The sequence below is a fragment of the Falco punctatus genome (genome assembly GCF_963210335.1).
Source record: "Falco punctatus genome assembly, chromosome: 13".
In the NCBI taxonomy this organism is placed as follows: domain Eukaryota; kingdom Metazoa; phylum Chordata; class Aves; order Falconiformes; family Falconidae; genus Falco; species Falco punctatus.
Window position 1 is genome coordinate 12,126,136 of NC_137593.1, and position 18,207 is coordinate 12,144,342.

General features: G+C 60.9%; 1 protein-coding gene across 1 annotated transcript; it reads right to left on the reverse strand.

The window, feature by feature from the left end:
* Positions 1 to 84: 84 nt before the first annotated feature.
* Positions 85 to 10,793, reverse strand: MUC4 (mucin 4, cell surface associated). The gene is made up of 26 exons (XM_080409319.1): positions 10,260 to 10,793; positions 9,771 to 9,910; positions 9,400 to 9,564; positions 9,163 to 9,318; positions 8,860 to 8,990; positions 8,541 to 8,629; positions 8,038 to 8,214; positions 7,793 to 7,936; positions 7,563 to 7,682; positions 7,147 to 7,349; positions 6,339 to 6,417; positions 5,603 to 6,070; positions 5,159 to 5,395; positions 4,710 to 4,844; positions 4,427 to 4,605; positions 4,152 to 4,311; positions 3,965 to 4,063; positions 3,195 to 3,377; positions 3,030 to 3,103; positions 2,629 to 2,693; positions 2,145 to 2,344; positions 1,768 to 1,936; positions 1,508 to 1,681; positions 625 to 662; positions 439 to 536; positions 85 to 216 (listed from the first exon to the last, which is right to left on the reverse strand). Exons 1-26 carry the CDS (start codon positions 10,657 to 10,659, stop codon positions 160 to 162), a joined length of 4,140 nt encoding a protein of 1,379 aa, XP_080265445.1. The 5' UTR covers positions 10,660 to 10,793; the 3' UTR covers positions 85 to 159.
* Between the last annotated feature and the right edge of the window lie 7,414 nt (positions 10,794 to 18,207).

Below are 18,207 nucleotides of genomic sequence, written 5' to 3' on the forward strand. Positions count from 1 at the left end.
CACCTCCTCCAGAGCGGATCCTCCCACAACTGCAATAGGCAGCTGCCTGTCCCCTGCCTCCGTGCGGGTGCCATTGCCGGAGAGCCTGAGAGTGGCAGGGCCAGCAGCAGCACTGGGTCCTCCTGAGCCCAGAGGCGGTGGGGCAGGGCTGGTGGCAGGCTAGGGCTGCTGCGGGGGCTGGCTCGGGGGCCTGATGTGGGGTCTCTGGATCCTTATCTGTAAAGGAGGGACAGGCCATGCCGTGCTGTCAGGGCTGCATGGGCTCTGCTCTTTGCAACAAGCTCAGACAGTGCTGCAGACCCTAACGGCAGCCAAAGCATCCGTGATGCTCCAGGAGGAGGCACAGCTCCTGAGCGTCTTTGAGGCACAGGATCAGGACATCAGTTCCCAGCCTACAGCCCCCCCCCCCCCCCTCGCAGGTACAACCCCTGGGCAGACCTGGACAGAGGGGTCAATGGCCTGGAGCTGTGGTTCCCAACACCTTTCCAGGGAGTGGGAGAGCGTGGGCTCTGCTCGCTCTCCTGCCATCATCAGAGCTGGAATGGGGAAGATGAGCAGAGGCTGAAGAAGACTGGGGTGAAGCAGAGCCAGGGTGGCGGTGGGGGATTGCAGGGATGTACTCACAGGAGAAGGGCTGTGTCCTCCAGAAGGTCTCCTTGGCCCTGGGGGGGGGAAGCGAAAAGGGAACAACATGTTGGGGTGGGGATGGGAAAGCCCCTGCTTGGTCCTGTCCTGGTGCCTGGGTCGGATGGTAGAGGGGAGCAGTGACTGTGTGGGGGCAGGATGGGACAATGAGAGGAGAAAGAGCCCCAGTTCTTGGCACACACAATTTCTTGTCTTGCCACAAGTGCGAAGGAACAGCGGCGCTCCCCAGAGAGCTCTGGCACCAGGGCTGTCAGAGAGCCAGCAGCAGGGGCAGGGGACAGCTCTGACCGGTGCAGAGGGGCTTGGGGCACTGAGATTCCCCTGAGCATGGATGCCACGCCGGGACCAAGGGCTGGGGAGGAGGGAAGGAGATGCTGGTGTTTCCACCCCAGCCTTGCACCTCGTCAGCCATCTGCTATGCCCCTGCTCTGCTGGAAGGCAAGGTCCAGTCCTGCAACCACCTTTTCCTTGCTCCAGACCAATGTGAATTGCAGTGGAAATAATTTGGGTGGTATTCAAATTATAATTAAATAGAAAGCCCATCTGCAACTGAGTGCTGGGTGGGATGATGAAGAAATGCAAATACTCCCTGACATGAGGGAAAAAGGGAAATTAATGTTCAACCCACTGACATTGCAGCCCTGAGCAGCAGGTGACTGGGAAAGGGGCTGGAAGATGCTAAAAGATCATCCAGCCCAGACCCTTCCCCAGGGCAGGCTCCCCCTGCCCAGGCCAGGTGGGTCCCACCAGTCATGGGTCTTCCAGAGATGGATTTTCCACTAGTTTTTCTTCCTGACATCTAACCTTCTTCCCAGCCGCACCCACAGCACCCACCCCTGTGCAGGTCCAGCCCATGGCTCACCCCCGGTGCTGGCGGCGGTGCCTGCGGCAGAGGCACAAGGCCAGGCAAGCGGTGCTGAGCAGGAGGCAGAGCAGAGCCAGGGCTCCCAGCAAGATGCCGAGGAAGGCAGCGAGGCTGATGGCCAGCCGCTCACACCGGGCACCGGCGGGGGAGAAGATGGAGAAGGGGAAGCAGCTGTGAATGGAGAGGGAGGAATGGTGATGCCGTGGGAAGAAGCGGCCATGCTGGGTGGCCTCATCCACCCCCAGCACTGCTGCTACCTGCAAGTGGGACCCTCAGGCAAGTGCTGGCACTGGCCGCCGTGCTGGCAGTAGCCGGTCTTGCAAGGGGAGATGCAGATGAAGCCGATGGTCCCTGTGTAGTGGAGCTGGTAGCCCTTGTAGCCGTACAGACCGCAGGGAAAATAGTACCTCAGCTCAGCCACTGTCACTTGGGGAGGGAAGGCATGGGTTCAGCCATGAGGTAGCATCACCTTGATGCTTTCCTAGGTCTCCCTGAGATGGATCCATACCCGGCATGTGGACTGCTGCTCACCCGCTTCCCCCCACAGGCACTACCCAAACCCCAGGGCACACAGATGATGGGGACAGTGGAGTACTCCTCGAGGCTCTCCAGCTTGGTGCTGGGAGAAACTCACGCTTCACCAGGTCGGTGATGTTGTCCTGGTGCAGGCGCTGGAAGAGGAGGTGTGCGCCCACCTCCCGCCGCCTCCGCCGGCTGTTGAAGGCAGCGGTGATGGCCCCCGGCAGCTCCTCGTTCAGGAACTGGATGATGGTGCTGCGGCTGTCATAGGCAAACTCGGACACTACCATGAAGGTGAAGCCATCGCTGTCTGTCCTGCAGGGAAAAGACCGGGCTGCTGGCAGAGCCTACATCACAGCGTGGCCAAGCCTCCCCATGCCCCATTTCCCCATTTGGAGGGTGGTAAAGAAAGGATGAGGCAGGAGACAGAAGGTGCCATGAGGCTTATGTCTCCAAGGGTTTATCAGCATCAGGGCTGGAAAAACAGATTCTGGGGTGGAGGAAAATGCCCTCTGTGTCCCAAACCCTGCAGCTCCATGCCTAACCCTGCCCCACTGGCTCCCTGGGCTGGGCACAGGGCTGCTCCACAATTGACTCACGTCTGGGTGATGTTGGTGTTGCTCTGGAAAGCCTTTACTTCGAGGGAGCCCAGGATGGCTGAGACCTGTCAGGGGAGGTGGGGGGAGGGGGGAGCAGGTGGGCATTAGGGGAGGGCAGGACTGCACCAGCACGGGGAGAGGCTGAAGGGCACCACAGGCACCGCAGTGGAGCTCCAAGGGCTGCTCTGGCCTTTTGCTCATGAGCCAGGGACCTGGCACATGGCCACGGCCACAGCTGGCATCATGTGGCTGGCACTGCCTCCCTCCAGCCCTGCGGATCCACTGGGGATCCCTGAGGATCCCACAGGAGGGGAGCGCATGGAGGCACAGGCACCCCAAGCTGCCATGCTTCCTGAAGTGCCAGCGCGTCCCCCTCCCCGAGGCCATCCCTGGTGACTTACGGTGCTGTTGACTTCCCCGACAGTGGCATTTCGCAGTGTCCTGACCAGCAGCTGAACACTTCTCCGAGGGAGATCTGCAGGGGAAGCCGCAGCCGCGGCTCTGGCATCCCAGGGTTGAGGCAAGCAGGGTTGGGGTTCAGCCCCCACTGGGCACAAGGCACCTACCTGTGCTGGGCAGCGGCTGAAAATCCCCTCCTGCCACGAGGCAGCGCTGGTCGGTGAAAGCTGGGGGGCAGGTGCAGGTGGGGGTGCAGGAGATGGGGTGCAGGTGGCAGCGTCCCCCGTTGTTGCAGTAGCCCTTGGGGCAGAAGTGGGAGCCACAGGTTGAGCCACAGCCTGGCCCCTCGCCTGCAGGATGGGAAGCTCAAGTCAGGTGGAGGGACAAGCCTGGCTGCAGGGGAAGAACCCCAGCACATTGATCCATCCCCAGCCTCTCTGTAATGACTTTATTCCAAGTTTTGTATTCTTTTTAATGTGTTAAGACTTTAGTATGAATTCACAGCCTCAAGGAAAAGCCCTCCTCCCAGCTGGAGCCTTTTGCCCTTATGAAATCCCAGCCTGCTGCATTAGAACAGGAACAAAACCCATCACCCCAACACTGCCACAGCCGTCTGAAAACAGGATTAGATTTTAGCCTCCCCCAACCTCCATATATGCATTGGAATTTTGATGGGATGAGATTATTTTTTTTCTCAAAAAGAAAAATTGCACAGGAGAAATTTCCCTCCCCAGTGGATTAGTGAGATTTGTAGCCTGGGGGCATGAGGGGCAGCTGGACTCTGGTCCCCTCTGGTAAGGACAGCAAGGGCTTGGGCACAGAGCTCAGCCAGCTCCCGCTTCTCTCCGGCCAGCTTGGGTCCAACAGGAGCCCTCTTGCACTGAGGGCTGGGGGGTGATGGGGATGAGGACCATGCCTGCCAGGGTGCCGTACTCACCCTCCTCACCATCTGGGCAGGAGCAGGCATAGCTGCCCACTGTGTTGGTGCAGGTGGCATTCCCCAGGCACGCTGTCCCCTGCGCACACTCATCGATATCTGCTGAGGCAATGCAGCATGGCACCGGGAGCTGAGGCAATCCTGCAGGCACCCCGCGTTCCCAGTGGCCATGGTGAGCCCTTGTCACCTGAGCAGTGCCGCCCGTCACCGGTCAGGCCAGCAGGGCAGGGGCCACAGCCAGCGTGTGAGTCACAGCCCACGCCGGGGAAGCATCCCTGGGCACAGGGGTCTGGAGGATCCTGGCAGAAGGGACCCGAGTAGCCGCCCTCGCACCTGCAGGCTGCCAGCTGGGAAGGGGATGGTGACACTGGCTTAGGGGACATGAGCAGGATGGGTGGGCAGAGAAGACAGCTGGCATGGGGACAGACACTGTGGCACCGGAGGAGCTTTCTGGCACGCTACCTGCAGGGAGGACCCCCCGAGGGTGACGGTGTTGCTGTAGTCACACTCCTGGCTCCTGCTGCAGTTGCAAAGGGTGAAGCGAAGCTGGAGGAGGGCAGAGAGGTTGTTGGATCCGACAGCCTCCAGGTTGATGGTGAGTGGGGCCATCCCACGGGGCTCCCACGTCAGGGTCCCGCTCTCTGCCAGGGGGAGAGGTGGGAGTTAGAGGAGGTGGCAGAGGAAAGGGGCTGCGTGGCTGGTACCCACCCATCCCATCCCAGCTGTCCCATCTCTCCTTCCTTACCCGATATGTTGAGCTCTGGCGAGAGGTGGGGGACAAAGCGTGCACCCACCCCCATGGCATGGTACTGCCTCCTGACCCTATCTGTCCTGAAGGCAGTGAGTGACGGGTCACCAGTGATGACAGGAGGGAAGGCACCTGAGGAGAGAGCAGCCCAGCACACAGCTGGTTGTTTGCTACATGGCCTTGGCACCCCTAAGCTCTGAGTCCCTCCTGGTGAGGATAGGACCCCAGGCACGTGCTGCCATGGCCACGCACTGACAAGGACCTCATGTTGCACAGCATGATGACATCTCCCAGGCTTGGATACTAGCCAGTTGGGTAATGCAACTCCAAGGCCTTGGTGACTTCTCTCCTGCCTCACACGGAGCAAGAGAGCCCAGGGAGGGAGCAGGGCACTGACTGGTTTCCCAAGCCGTGCCCTCTTGAACATGGGGATCTGCTCCACTCACTGAGTACTGTCTTCTTCTGCTGAAAGTCGGCTGCGAGGCTCTGGGTGGCCAGGCCCAGGGCCATGTCCCCTGTGCTCAGGGAATCGTAGATGCACTCCTTGCTGCTGTGGCACTGAGAGGCTGCCAGCTGGTACTGGCTTTCATTCTCCTGCCGCAGCCAAGACAAGAAGATGGGTGTGAAGTTCAGTACTGGTGGGTCCATAGGCTGAGCAAACAAGCTGTGCTCTCCAGCAGCCCCTGCAAGAGAGCACACCATGGGTACGGCCTTGGGTTTTTAAGGTTTCTTATATTTTAGGGCTCATTTCCACAGAGCAGTGAGGAGACCAAAGGGCTTCCCTGGCATGACTTTTGCTCAGGCAAGTCTCTAAATGTCTCCAGCAAAAGCACGGCCAGAAGGTGCAGGAATGGGGGGATTGTCAAAGTGGATCCTGAGCCTGGACTTACAGGTCATCCCATAGCTGTAGATCTCCTCCTCACTGCTGTTCACAGGGATGCTTGTACCATTCGGCATCTGGAAGTCATCTGCAGGGTCGTGGTCCCACACACCTGGTAGAGCATCACCAGAGGACTGGAGTCCCCCACGCTGGGGTTGACGTGCTCTCTGGTGCTGGCTGGTGTTTAGTTTAGACCCAGGAGTTGTCGCTACCCTCACAAGCACATTCCCCCAGCATTTTCCAACCTGCTTTAGGGTGGGAAGGAGACTTTTCACCCCAGCTCGGCAGCAGCGCCAGAAATCCTCACCTAGGAGGCCTTTAGTGCTGTTGCGGTACCGATCGGGCAGGCTGCAGACCACGCTGAGGATCCCGGAGTTGGCTGAGATGGAGACGGCAATGGCCCCATCGAAGACGGCTGTGATGGAGGAGGTGTTGACCAGCAGGACACCAGGGCTGTAGTATACCTCGGCACTCATGTCTGCAGGAGAAGGAAAGCACAAGAAGGAGGGTCCACGCAAGGCTGGGATCTAAAACGATGCCCCTGAATTTGGGGAAGGGAGCACTCCACGTCCACCTCAGCTGCGTCAGAGGCAGGGTGCAGGTGGGAGATGTTTGATGGAGCTCAGAATGGCTGCCCTTGTGCTGGGCAGGGCCGGTCCCCATGGGGTGGGGACACCCCTCCCTGCAAATACATTTAACATTGTCACCCCAGATACGTTTAACATTTAGCTGTACCTCCTGCTCACCTTGGGAATAGGAAAACTGGATGGTTTCATCATTCAGGAGGACTTGGATGTCACCCTGGCTCCTCAAGGTCCACTCAACCTGAAAATTATGGTGAATGTCCCAGTCAGCCTCTCTGCTCGTCCCTTCCTGCTGTCCCCACATGCTGGGGACGCTCAAGCTAAACCCTGTCATACTCCAGCCCTGCTAGAGAGGCTCAGCCCCAGGGGCTGTGCTGGTGTGCTCTTCACCCCAGCAATACACAATACAGCAGCTTTGATGGCTGCACAGAAGAGGACAGCAAGGTGTCCCCCATCACTGCTGGCATGGGGCATGCACAGGCCACCGCCACTGCTTGGCTGACCATGGCAGCATGGAGAGCTGTGCTGGTGGGCTCCAGCCCCTGAGCCCCCTCTTCATGCTGCTCAACAGCTGCTTCTGCTGACGCCAGGAGACTTTGTTTACTGAAACGGGTGTGGGGAGCAATTCTGCAAAGCAAGGAAATGTACGTGCTTGTGCTAATGTGTCCAGAGGAGAGCAGTGGTCAGGGCAAAGGGTGTGGGGCAACAACGGTAGAGCAGACCATGTTCCTGCAGAGCTCCAGGCCCTTGCTGGCCAGATTGCTAAAGGTGTTAGAGGTGTGTTCCGTTTGTCTTAGTCCAACCCACCACTACTAACACTTTGCTAGGGTCATGGGAAGTGGCAGGAAGAGGAAGGGAGATGCTCCTCAAGTCCCAGCCACTTGTAGGTGATGTAGAGATGACGCCCAACCTGCCAGATGGGTCTCTCCCATTAGAAGCTCAAACTGATACCCAGGTCATTCCTACTCACTGTTGTGGTGGTGGCAGAGATGTACTTGGCAGCAAAGGCCACAAAGTTGGTGGCCTGGGCTGCACCGGTCTGGGCCGTGCGCCCATGCAGCATGAAGCTGGTCATGGCATCACTGGCCAGCAGCAGGACAAAGTCCCCGAGCCCGTTGAAGGTGTAGGTGAGTCCATCCAGGGTGGTGATGTGGGGGTCCCCGAAGGCAACAGCTGGGGTCCAAAGGAGATGGAAGCGTGTTGGTGGGAGGGAGAAAAGCAAATGCTGGTGTCATTGCACAGAGGAGAGCAGCCCCCAGTGCTGCACTGGGCTCAGCAGTCCCCACTGGGATGCTGTGTGTCCGTGGCTAATGCATAGGGTCCGCATACAGCCGTGCCATCCACCCAGTACCCTGACACAGAGGAGACAGAGCCATGGGGACTCACCAGGAGTTGGTGGCACATATCCCTCGCAGCCAACCCGTGGTCTCTTCTCAGCAAACCTGGTGCAGAACTGGGGCTTCCCCACGCGCCGGCAGCACCAGTCGAATGCCTCCAGCTCCCTGTCTGCAGAGGAAGGTGCACAGGTGCTGGGGGGTGTCGGGGTCCCTGCTGCGCCTGCACAGCGCTCGGTGCTCAGGGTGTTTTAGGGCGAGGGAGCTCTGGTGCCCACTTACCCGCAGTGGGGTGGATGGGCAGGCTCCATGCTCTCTCCTGCCAGCCTTCAAGCAAGCTCCCGTCTTGATACAGGCACCGCACCCCGGCTCCAGCTGGGCTGGGGGATGCAGTGCGCAGCATCTTCATGGAGCCGTCCACTGGGCCTGAAATGGTGCGGGGGGGTCATGGCCACCCCCAGAGCAGGAGGGGACACCCTGCCATTCCCCCACCCCACGGCTGGCCCCGGGGGGGCGGCGTTTGGCACCTCTGCTCTGGCGGTAGCGGGGGTCCAGCTCTGCCTGGGGCTGGGAGCAGGGGCACGGCGGCAGCTGGCTGTTCCAGGCGCCTGGCGCTGGCTCCGCTTCCAGCCACGCCAAGCACCGCAGCCTGTAGTTCACCTGGGAGCGACTGTCCAGCCTGTATATCCACAGCCCACGCACGTCTAGGGGAGCAACCAGAGAACAGCACAGCTTGGCCGGGGTCTCGTCTTGTGCTGGGGCCGGGGGGGGGGCGGGGCGCGGATCCCGTGGGGACAATCATCGGCAGCCGTTGACCTCACACGAGGTCTCCAGGCTCCCTCTAGAGCCAGCGTGGCTGTGGCAAGCCACAGCAGGACATGGGGCACCTGTGCCCTGCTCTTGGCGGCCAGCCCTTGCCCAGTGGCTTTGCTGGCCCATCACCTTGCAGGGATGTGTGCGAGGGATGCCAGCAGAGAGCACGCCACTCCCTCCATCCCCACCCACCCCAAGGGGTCCCCCAGTGCCGTACCGGTGCCAGCGCTGCTGTACTGGTCGGGTCGGTACTTGACAGCTGGTGGCTTTTGAGTCAGCTCGTTATTTTGGGCATAGCCATCACCACTGTGTGGAGAGAATTTTTGGGGTCACCCTCCCAACACAACCCTCCTCCACTCCCCGTAGAGCAGCTGGGGTGGGAACTGCTGCGGTTTGCAGGAGAGGCAGTTTAAACAGGACAGGGATGCTCTGTGGGTGGGACCTGGGCTCTCCTGAGGATAACGTCCCTGATGCTCCCAACATAGTGCTGGGAGAAATTGCTGCTGTCCCAAAATGCAGCCACACATGCACAGCACCTGGAGAAGCCGATCAGCACGTTGCCTGCAGCCAGCTTGCTATAGTCCCACCGCATCCCACCATCCCGGTAGAGCAGCAGGGCGAAGGAACGGTTCCCATCGGTGGTGAGGACCGCCTGGTAGGTACTTGTCTGGAGAAATCCAGGACACCCCCTTAGCACCCCCAAAGCCTCCCCAGCTCTCCCCACAGTGCAGACTGAAGTGGTGAGACCCAAAACAAGTTGTGGGAGACAAGCAGCCCAGCCCTGCCCCAGCTGTCACTGGTGGCAGTCCCCTCTATCACCTGGGTCCCCCACTGCTCACCTGAGAGTCATCCTGCTGGGACGGGTACGCTGGAGCTTTCTCCCATGTCACTTTCAAGGTCCATTTTGCTGCGTAGGAGGTTTTCAGATATTTCTCAATCTTTGCTTCCACGTCATGGACAAGGGGATCTTTAGTAGAGCTGAGGGTGGAGTACTCCTACCAGTTGGCAAGACAGAGGGTGAAATGGGTCAACTGGGAGCTGGGCTTTCCCAGGAGAACATCTTTGGTGACCCTGACCTGGTACCAGGTGGTGCCGACACCCTGAGAGAAATCTGCGTCATCCCAAAAGGCAGCCACCATCGGCAGACTCTCCTGGCCGCTGAAGCCCTGAGGAGGTGGGTTGGGGTTGGAGGGGACGTAGTTGTCGGTGGGTGGGAAAATGATCAGTCCGTTATCTGTAAACTAACCAAAATGATTCATTGTTTGCTGACATCCCAGGCAGCCTCTGGGATAGCTTTTAGCCTCCATGGGGAAGCAGAAATCAGCCATTTTAAATAGCAAAAAACCCAAAACATTCAGGTGAAATTTGGTTTCTGCTCCATTTCATGGGATTTTTTCTACCAAAGAGGCTGCACATTCCTCACATGTTCAGCAAGGGGGGAACTCACATAGAGAGCATCGTGCAGCGACTTTCCAAAGGGGAACCCAATCTCTGGCTTGAACAGGGGGGAGTTAAAATCCACCGTTCTCTGGATGCATTCTTTGTCCCTTCCCTCCATGCCGAAGGGGTAGAGCGAGGCTGCTGGCACTGACACAGGCAGGACATTAATCAAAAAGTGAAAAAACATTAATGTCTACTCCATCCTTCCTGCAGCCAGGGTAAACTCACCTGTTTGCTGCCAGGATGCTGTGCCTGCACCCCACGCCCCCAACCAGACCAGCGCTCTGACAGACTGCAACCCATTATTTTAACCAGTTTTTAACGTGGAATAGGATGCTCTCAGATGTCCAGTTTCACCTTTCCCCATGAATCTGGCAGCCTGATGTGCAATGTAGATGAGTCTCCCCAGGCTGGGCTACACCCTCAGCCATCACAGTGCTTGGCTGGCTGACAACCCCCTCCTGCTCTTTGCTTGGAAAGAATAAAATCTACTTACTGATAAGCCCGTGGGTGGGTTGGGGCTCAGGGGCAGGATTTCTGTGGCCGGTGGTGGTGTGGGCAGGTGTGCTTGGTGCTGTGGCTGATCCCCTCTGAGAGCCAAAGGCAGAAACTGGGGTGGTAACAGAGCTGGTGGTGGCTGGTGGTGTGACCAGTGATGTGGTGCCTGGGGCTGGGAGAACTTCTACCTCCTTGGCTGGGCTCACTGGGGTTGTAGGTGCAACAACCACAGTGCTGCCAAAAGCAATGGCTGCAGTGCTGCCTGCAGTGGTGCCTGTGGTGGTCCCCGCAGTGGTGCCTGTGGTGGTCCCCGCAGCGGTGCCTGTGGTGCCACCTGCAGCGGTGCCTGTGGTGCCACCTGCAGCGGTGGCCGTGGTGCTCCTTGCAGTGGTGACCATGGTGCTCTCTGCAGTGGTGGCCGTGGATCTCCTTGCAACAGTGACTGTGATACTGCCTGTAGTGGTGCCTGTGGTGCTGCCTGCCACGGTGGTTGTGGTGCTCCCTGCAGCGATGCCTGTGGTGATCCTGCCTGCAGTGGTGGCTGTGGGGGTCCTGCCTGCAGCGGTGGCTGTGGGGGTCCTGCCTGCAGCGGTGGCTGTGGGGGTCCTGCCTGCAGCGGTGGCTGTGGGGGTCCTGCCTGCAGCGGTGGCTGTGGTGTTCTCTGCAGTGATGGCCACGGTGCTGCCTGCAGTGGAGACTGTGGTGGTCCCTGCAGTGGTGGCCGTGGTGCTACCTGCAGTGATGGCCATGGTGCTGCCTGCAGTGATGGCCATGGTGCTACCTGCAGCGGTGGCCATGGAGCTCGTTGCAGCAGCATCTGTGGTGCTGCCTGTAGTGGTGCTTGTGGTGTTCTCTGCAGCAGTGGCTGTGGTGGTCCCTGCAGTGGTGGCCGTGGTGCTCCTTGCAGCGGTGACCGTGGTGCTCCCTGCAGTGGTGGCCGTGGATCTCCTTGCAGCAGTGGCTGTGATACTGCCTGTAGTGGTGCCTGTGGTGCTGCCTGCCACGGTGGCTGTGGTGCTCCCTGCAGCGATGCCTGTGGGGCTGCCTGCAACAGTGGCTGTGGTGGTCCTGCCTGCAGTAGTGGCTGTGGGGGTCCTGCCTGCAGCGGTGGCTGTGGGGGTCCTGCCTGCAGTAGCTGTGGTGCTGCCTGCAGTGATGGCCATGGTGCTGCTTGCAGCAGTAGCTGTGGTGCTGCCTGCAGTGGAGACTGTGGTGCTGCTTGCGGTGATGGCTGTGGTGCTCCCTGCAGTGGTAGCCGTGGATCTCCTTGCAGCAGTGGCTGTGATACTGCCTGTAGTGGTGCCTGTGGTGCTGCCTGCCACGGTGGCTGCAGTGCTCCCTGCAGTGATGCCTGTGGGGCTGTCTGCAGTGGTGGCTGTGGTGATCCTGCCTGCAGTGGTGGCTGTGGTGGTCCCTGCAGTGGTGGCCGTGGTGCTCCTTGCAGCAGTAGCTGTGGTACTGCCTGCAGTGGTGCTTGTGGTGTTCTCTGCAGTGATGGCCATGGTGCTGCCTGCAGTGGAGACTGTGGTGCTGCTTGCAGTGATGGCTGTGGTGCTACCTCCAGCGGTGGCTGTGGTGCTCCTTGCGGCGGTGGCCATGGAGCTCCTTGCAGCAGCATCTGTGGTGCTGCCTGTAGTGGTGCTTGTGGTGTTCTCTGCAGCAGTGGCTGTGGTGGTCCCTGCAGTGGTGGCCGTGGTGCTCCTTGCAGCGGTGGCCGTGGATCTCCTTGCAGCAGTGGCTGTGTTACTGCCTGTAGTGGTGCCTGTGGTGCTGCCTGCCACGGTGGCTGCGGTGGTCCCTGCAGTGATGCCTGTGGGGCTGTCTGCAGCAGTGGCTGTGGTGGTCCTGCCTGCAGCGGTGGCTGTGGGGGTCCTGCCTGCAGTGGTGCTTGTCCTGTTCTCTGCAGTGATGGCCATGGTGCTGCCTGCAGTGGTGCCTGTGGTGCTCCTTGCAGTGGTGGCCGTCGTGCTGCCTGCAGTGGTACTTGTGGTGTTCCCTGCGGTGCTGCCTGCAGTGGTGGCTATGGTGCTGCCTGCTGTAGCAGCTGTGATGCTGCCTGCAGCAGTGTCTGTGGTGCTCCCTGCAGCAGTGGTCATGGTGCTGCCTGCAGCGGTGGCTGTGGTGTTCCCTGCAGCGGTGGCTGTGGTGCTGCCAGTGATGGCCGTGGTGCTGCCTGTAGTGGTGCCTGTGGTGCTCCCTGCAGTGGTGGCTGTGGTGTTCCTTGCAGTGGTGGCCATGGCGTTGCCAGCAGTGATGGCCGTGGTGCTGCCTGCAGTGGTGCCTGTGACGCTTCCTGCAGTGGTGGCCGTGGTGCTCCCAGCAGTGATGGCTGTTTTCTTCCCCCAGGCAGGTGCCCCTAGAGATGTTCGGAAGCCAGGTGGTGACGTGCTCACAGGCTGTCCCATGGCATGGTTGCTGATGGCTGTGGGAGAAGTGATTTTTGTTGCTGGCTTGGGAGGGGTCTGCCTGGCTGCAGTGGTACTCCCGGCACCTGATGGGGACACAGTTGTAGTCTCCCACACGTGTGCATGGCCAACAGCCAGCGAGGAGACTGCAGCCGTGGTCTCATCCTCAGCAGCCAGGCTGACAGCCCTCAAGCCGGGGTCGCGGGTGCTATCAGTGGCCTCAGGGTATGGCCTCATGGCGGCACGGGGGCTGCGTGGAGCGGAGGCACTGCTGAGACTGGCATCACCTGCTCCCACTGCTGGACCATTGATGGTGATGCTGGGGGTGACAGAAGGTGCCACCACCACCAGATGGGTGTTCCCAGGGACAGGAGAGGAAATACTGACATCTGGCTCAGCAGTGCTGTGAGCGAGGCCAAGGTAAGGTGTCACAACCAGCTCTGGAGCTGTGGGTGACACCATACGCATGACAGCCACTGCTGTAGGTCTTTTGCTGCCTAGGGCAGAGCGTGCCGATGGGGTGGCATCACTGGTGCTTGGCTCAGCCGCTCCAGCCATAGGAGCTCCAGCATAGCGCAGCTCTGCAGGCCCATTCTCTGTGGTGGGAGAAGCCATATCCATGTCCAGGTCCATGTCCAGGTCTGTGGTGGGCTTAGCAGTATGATAGCTGTGGTCCAATGCAGCTGCGCTTTGCTGAGCAGTGATGCTGGCTGTGGTGGTGGGTGGCACTGGTGGGGCTGTCCCAAGGGTGGTGTCACTACTGTCAGGCATACCTGTTGTGGCACCCAACCTCGCATTTTCAACCAGGGTTGAGCCTGGAGCTGTCCGTGTGACTCTGCCATCTTCTGCCGGCTGGGACCTGCCCCCACCTTTGTCCATGGCTGTATTTTTAGGGAGAAGCAGTGTCACAGGCTGGGGTGTCTTGCCAGTGGTGGTGCTGAGGAGGTGGCTTGCCATAGCCTGTGCTGGGCTGGGCTTAGCCACGGCTGGTGGGGCTGAGCGACCACCCCTGGGAGCCAGGAGAGGCAGATCCGCTGTGGGCCTGGTTTCTGGAGCATCTGTCCCTTGGGCAGTTGGCTCTGGTGATGACCCAGCAGTGACGATTACGTGGCTGGAAACTGGCCCTGCTGCACTGGCACCTGGGCTCTCCTCTGTGCCCACCTCCAGGGATGTTGTCCCTACCACTCGCCCCATGGTGCTGCCATCCTGGTGGGGGTCGCTTGAAGCACCGATTGCTGGCAGTAGAGTGGTCGGGGACATGCCAGCTGCCATCTCTTGGGGGATGCTGGATGAGGACGGTCCTGGAGCCAACCCTGCAGCAGCACTGCCTTCCAGAAGAGCGGGAATGCCTGCTTGGGATACCATGGGGATGCTGGCTGCTCTGGGTACCCCTGGGATTCCTGGTAGAGCTGTGCCCGTGCCTGGTACAGTGCTGGGTGACCACATCTTTGCCCCCAGAGCTGCCCCACGTTGGGGCCCAGCCTGGAGTGGTGGGGCTGGTGCAGGTCCAGGGGTGGCACCAGTTCCCAAGTGTGCTGAGCTCGCAGTGGGACCAGGCTGGCTGAGGCTGCGAGATGCATCACGCACAGTCAGGGTGGCTCCAGCGTCCCTCAGCCTTGCGGTGGCATCGCCATCGGCCAGTGATGCTGTTCCCATCCCTGCTTTGCTAGCTGGAGTGCTGCTAACGAGGGAAGATGGATGGGCAGGTGGCCCAGTCATGATGCCATATGCACCAAGGGGAGATGCGAGTACAGCAGTGGCTTGAGGGGTCCTGTCTGGCTTTGCTCCACCAGCAGCCGTGAGGGACAAGTCCGTGGCCATGCTGGGTATGGCTGGAAGGGATCTGTCTGCAGCTGTCTTTGCCGTGGCGGCCCCAAGACCTGCTGAGGGGGCCTGGGGGAGCAGAGACCCCATGGAGTGTGGAAAGGGCCCCAGAGAGGGACCACCAGGACTCTTGGGAGTTGTGAAGGGGGACAGCCTCATGCTGAACCCCACTGGGGCGGCCTTGGTCTCCAGGAAAGTGGTGCCTGCTGTGGCTCTGGCGCTGGCCTCACTCTTGACGGACACCAGATCAGCATCAGAACTTCCCAGAGCTGGCAGTGATGCAGTGGAGGGGTGCTCTGCAGCGGTGACATCCATCACCATAGCCGGTGTGCCCAGAGCGGCCTGGGGGTGAGCAGCAGCATCGGCTCCAGGCAGCCCATCTCCAGCAGTGCCAGGGCCCGTGCTGCGGCTGTGAGTAAGCACGTCTCCTGTGCCCAGCACAGCACCACCAGGGAGCCAGGGTGAAAGGGCTGGAGGTAGCTGAGGGGGGGACACAGGGGAGTCCTGCGAGGCGTTGTGGCCAGCATTGGATGAGGCACGTGTCCCTGGCTCTGTAGCCTTGCCGATGTCAGTGGTGGCAGAAGAAAAGGTGACCTTTGCTGAGGATGCGCTTGGGGGTTCTGCAGATGGTGGGGCTGCCATCCTGGCTCCCTCTGTGGCTGTGCTGGGGGGACCCCTGGGGAGGCCAGAGGCAGGGCTGGCTGAGGCTGCTGCTGGCTTCACGGGGCTGCCTGTCTCCCGAGGGATGCTGGCTGCTGTGGCTGGAGGTGAGGTGGCCTTGTCCAGCCCTAGTGTGACCTCCTGGGACAGGAGCACAGCAGTTGCGTGAGACTCAGCAGAGCTCTTGCTGATGCTGGGGGGTGATGTCCCTGTGCTGTGCAACGACACTGTAGTCCATGCTGTCCTCAGCATCCCCTCTGCAGTGACAGCATTGCCCAGCTGCACCAACTTACTGGTATCATCCAGTTTGCCAGGGACTGAGGAAGATGCTTTTGTTCCTGGGGCTGGTTGAGAAGCTGGAACATGTGCCACTGGCAGGGACAGATCTCTACCTGGTGCTGGGGGGGCTCCTCTCAGTGCATCGGCAGCACCTGTGGATGACGTGACCACAGTCCCCTCTTGCACGGGGACAGTTCCCGGGACTGGCTCTCCAGGGTTGCTCTCCAGAGACTCTCTGGACACTTCCACAGCCTGCTTGGGAGCGGTGCTGCTGGTTGATGGTGGTTTGCTTGTCCCCATTACAGCAGGGACAGCTAGAGCTGGGGTCAATGTGGCAACACGCACCACACGCTCCGTTGGCATGAGGGATGGAAGCTGCCTGTGCCAGGTGGTGGTGGGAGCCAGAGACACACTGGTGGGGTGGCTGGCAGTGCCTGGAGAGGAGACCCCAGCCCTTACCCCTGCCTGGGGGCTGCCTCGCATTGCCAGATCCCCAGGGAAAGCTGCCGTGCTGGGAGGCTGCCCCTGCTCCCCACTGGTCCTAGCTGGGACCAGCGCCCTCGCAGTCACCTGCGGCACCAGGCTGCCTGTGGGGCGAGACAAGGCAGCCACGGCTGGATCAGCCCCGCCATGGCCCCAGCTGGCAGGAACCTGCCCGCAGCCAGCTGCCTGCCAGCCTTACCTGAGCCGTAGCTGCCCACGGCGGGGGTGGTCCTGCGGGTGGGAGAGGGGTGCTCTGGCCCGGCGGCTGCAGCGGTGGGGAATGCCTGACACATGCCCAGCTCCGGAGGCAGCTGAGCACTGGTGCTGTCGGCTGCAGTGGAGATGCTGCCCAGCTCTGCTGGGGCTGGCACAAGGGCAAGGGGCTGCTCCTCTGTCTCCCCAGCTTGTGCTGGCAGCGGAGCAGGTAGGTGAGGGCACGATAAGGAAAAACAACCAGCCCAGGGTCCCCATCACTCCCATCCCTCCTTCCTGCTGCAGGAGGAAGGTGCCCCCAGCCCTTGGGGCTGGTACCCCCCACCCCAGCACCCACAGCTGGACCAATGCCAAGAGCAAGACTGGCACCTTCCCCATGGGCAAGAGCCCCGATTTGACACGCAACACCCCACCCCCATCTTCCCCTGCTGCAGTCAAGGGACCATGCTGAGGCTGTGGCACCAGCGGGCAGACAGGGCAACCCCTGGCTAGGCACCTGGGCTTGAATTTGTAGCCTTCAAGCAGCCGGAGGACTGTTCACAGCCTGTCACCCAGATGGTATCAGCCACCTGGTCAGCCCAGCAGCAGTGCAGGTGACCCTGACACTTACCTGGCAGCACCCAGAGCCCCCACAGCATCCAGCTCCAGAGCAGGCACTGGCCTCGGCACCCCATGGTGCTTCCTCAGCGATAGGGATGGCTGCAGCTTTCCCTGTCCCAGGGGAGCTACGCAACAGGGTGGCTCCGTGGGTGAGCACACCCCCAGGTGGGGGGGACCTGGACACCACGTGCCCTGCCTGGGGCACTGGCGGCTCCGTGTCTCACAGCCTGCCACAGAGGTGGGGGCATCCTAGTCCTGGTGACGCGCTGATGCTGGGGGACACCCACTTTGCCATGGGAGGTTTTAAGGCCGTTTCCCAGGGTGACCTCATGGTTGACACCCCACAAAGGTTGGGGTCTCCAGCCCTCAGGGAGCACCTGATGGGCTACAAAGTCACATGGCCCAAAGGCTCTGGGGTGGCAAGCGGGGACAGGGGTCCCCAGTTCTTTTGGGAGGGGTGGGTCAGTCCTGGACCCTGCACCCCTCACCCACCCCCCGTTTGCTGCCAGGTCCCTGCCATGCTTGGCCACACGGCCAATAACCCCTGGCAGCCGTTGGCTGGCCGCCAAGGAGGAAGAAGGAAGGAACAGCTTCCCACCGCCGCCTCGGGGTCCCACATGTGAACCCTGCCCCAGCCCCCCCAGCGCTGCCCACGGCCCTGCGTGCGGGGTTATCTGTGCCATCTCAGCAACACCCACGCAAGCCTGGCTGGGGTGGGAGGTGTTGCTCCTACCTGGGCAGCAGGGCCAGGCATTGTGCTGGGTTGCAGGTCACCTTCCACCAGGGACAGAGGCCAGGTGCACCCGGCCGTGCAAAGGGACCCAGCTGGGGCCACTGCAGGAAACACACGTTTGCTTCTTCATGGGACCTAGCCCAGCTCTGGAATCATTTCAGGCCAGGAAATTGTGGGGTTTTTTCTCCTCGCTTCACTGACGGCCATCCCACCTGGCTGTCATGCCACGGTAGCTGCACTTTAGATGGGGAAACTGAGGCACAGAGAGTCCAAAGCACCTATGCATGGCTGTGCCCACAGCAGCACCAACAAACCTCCCCCTCCCCAGGCTCAAGGAGGGCCAGGGGACCAGAGAGGAGCAGACATGGGTACACAGGGCATGCAGGTGATGTGGCCCAGTACCACCAGCCATGGGGAAGAACTCACGGCCATGCTGAGGCAGCCCATCCTGCCAGGTGAATCAACACGCCTGGCAGGGTCTCTCCTCTGAAGCCACCAACTCTGGAGCAGATGGCATCCTGGGGACAAGGTGCCACCAATGCCCACGGACCTGGTGGGTTTGGGCACCGAGGTCCTCCTCAACCTGCACAGAAAGCCCTTCCTGATGCTGCAAGGCGGCACCTCAGGGAACCCAGCTAAGGGGTTCCGACACCCGCTTGCAGGGGGGTTAGCACCACTACCTGGCCTGGGACCCCACGGGGGCCAGCCACCCCCCCAGCACCCGGCTCCGGCTGCGTGGTGGCATCTGG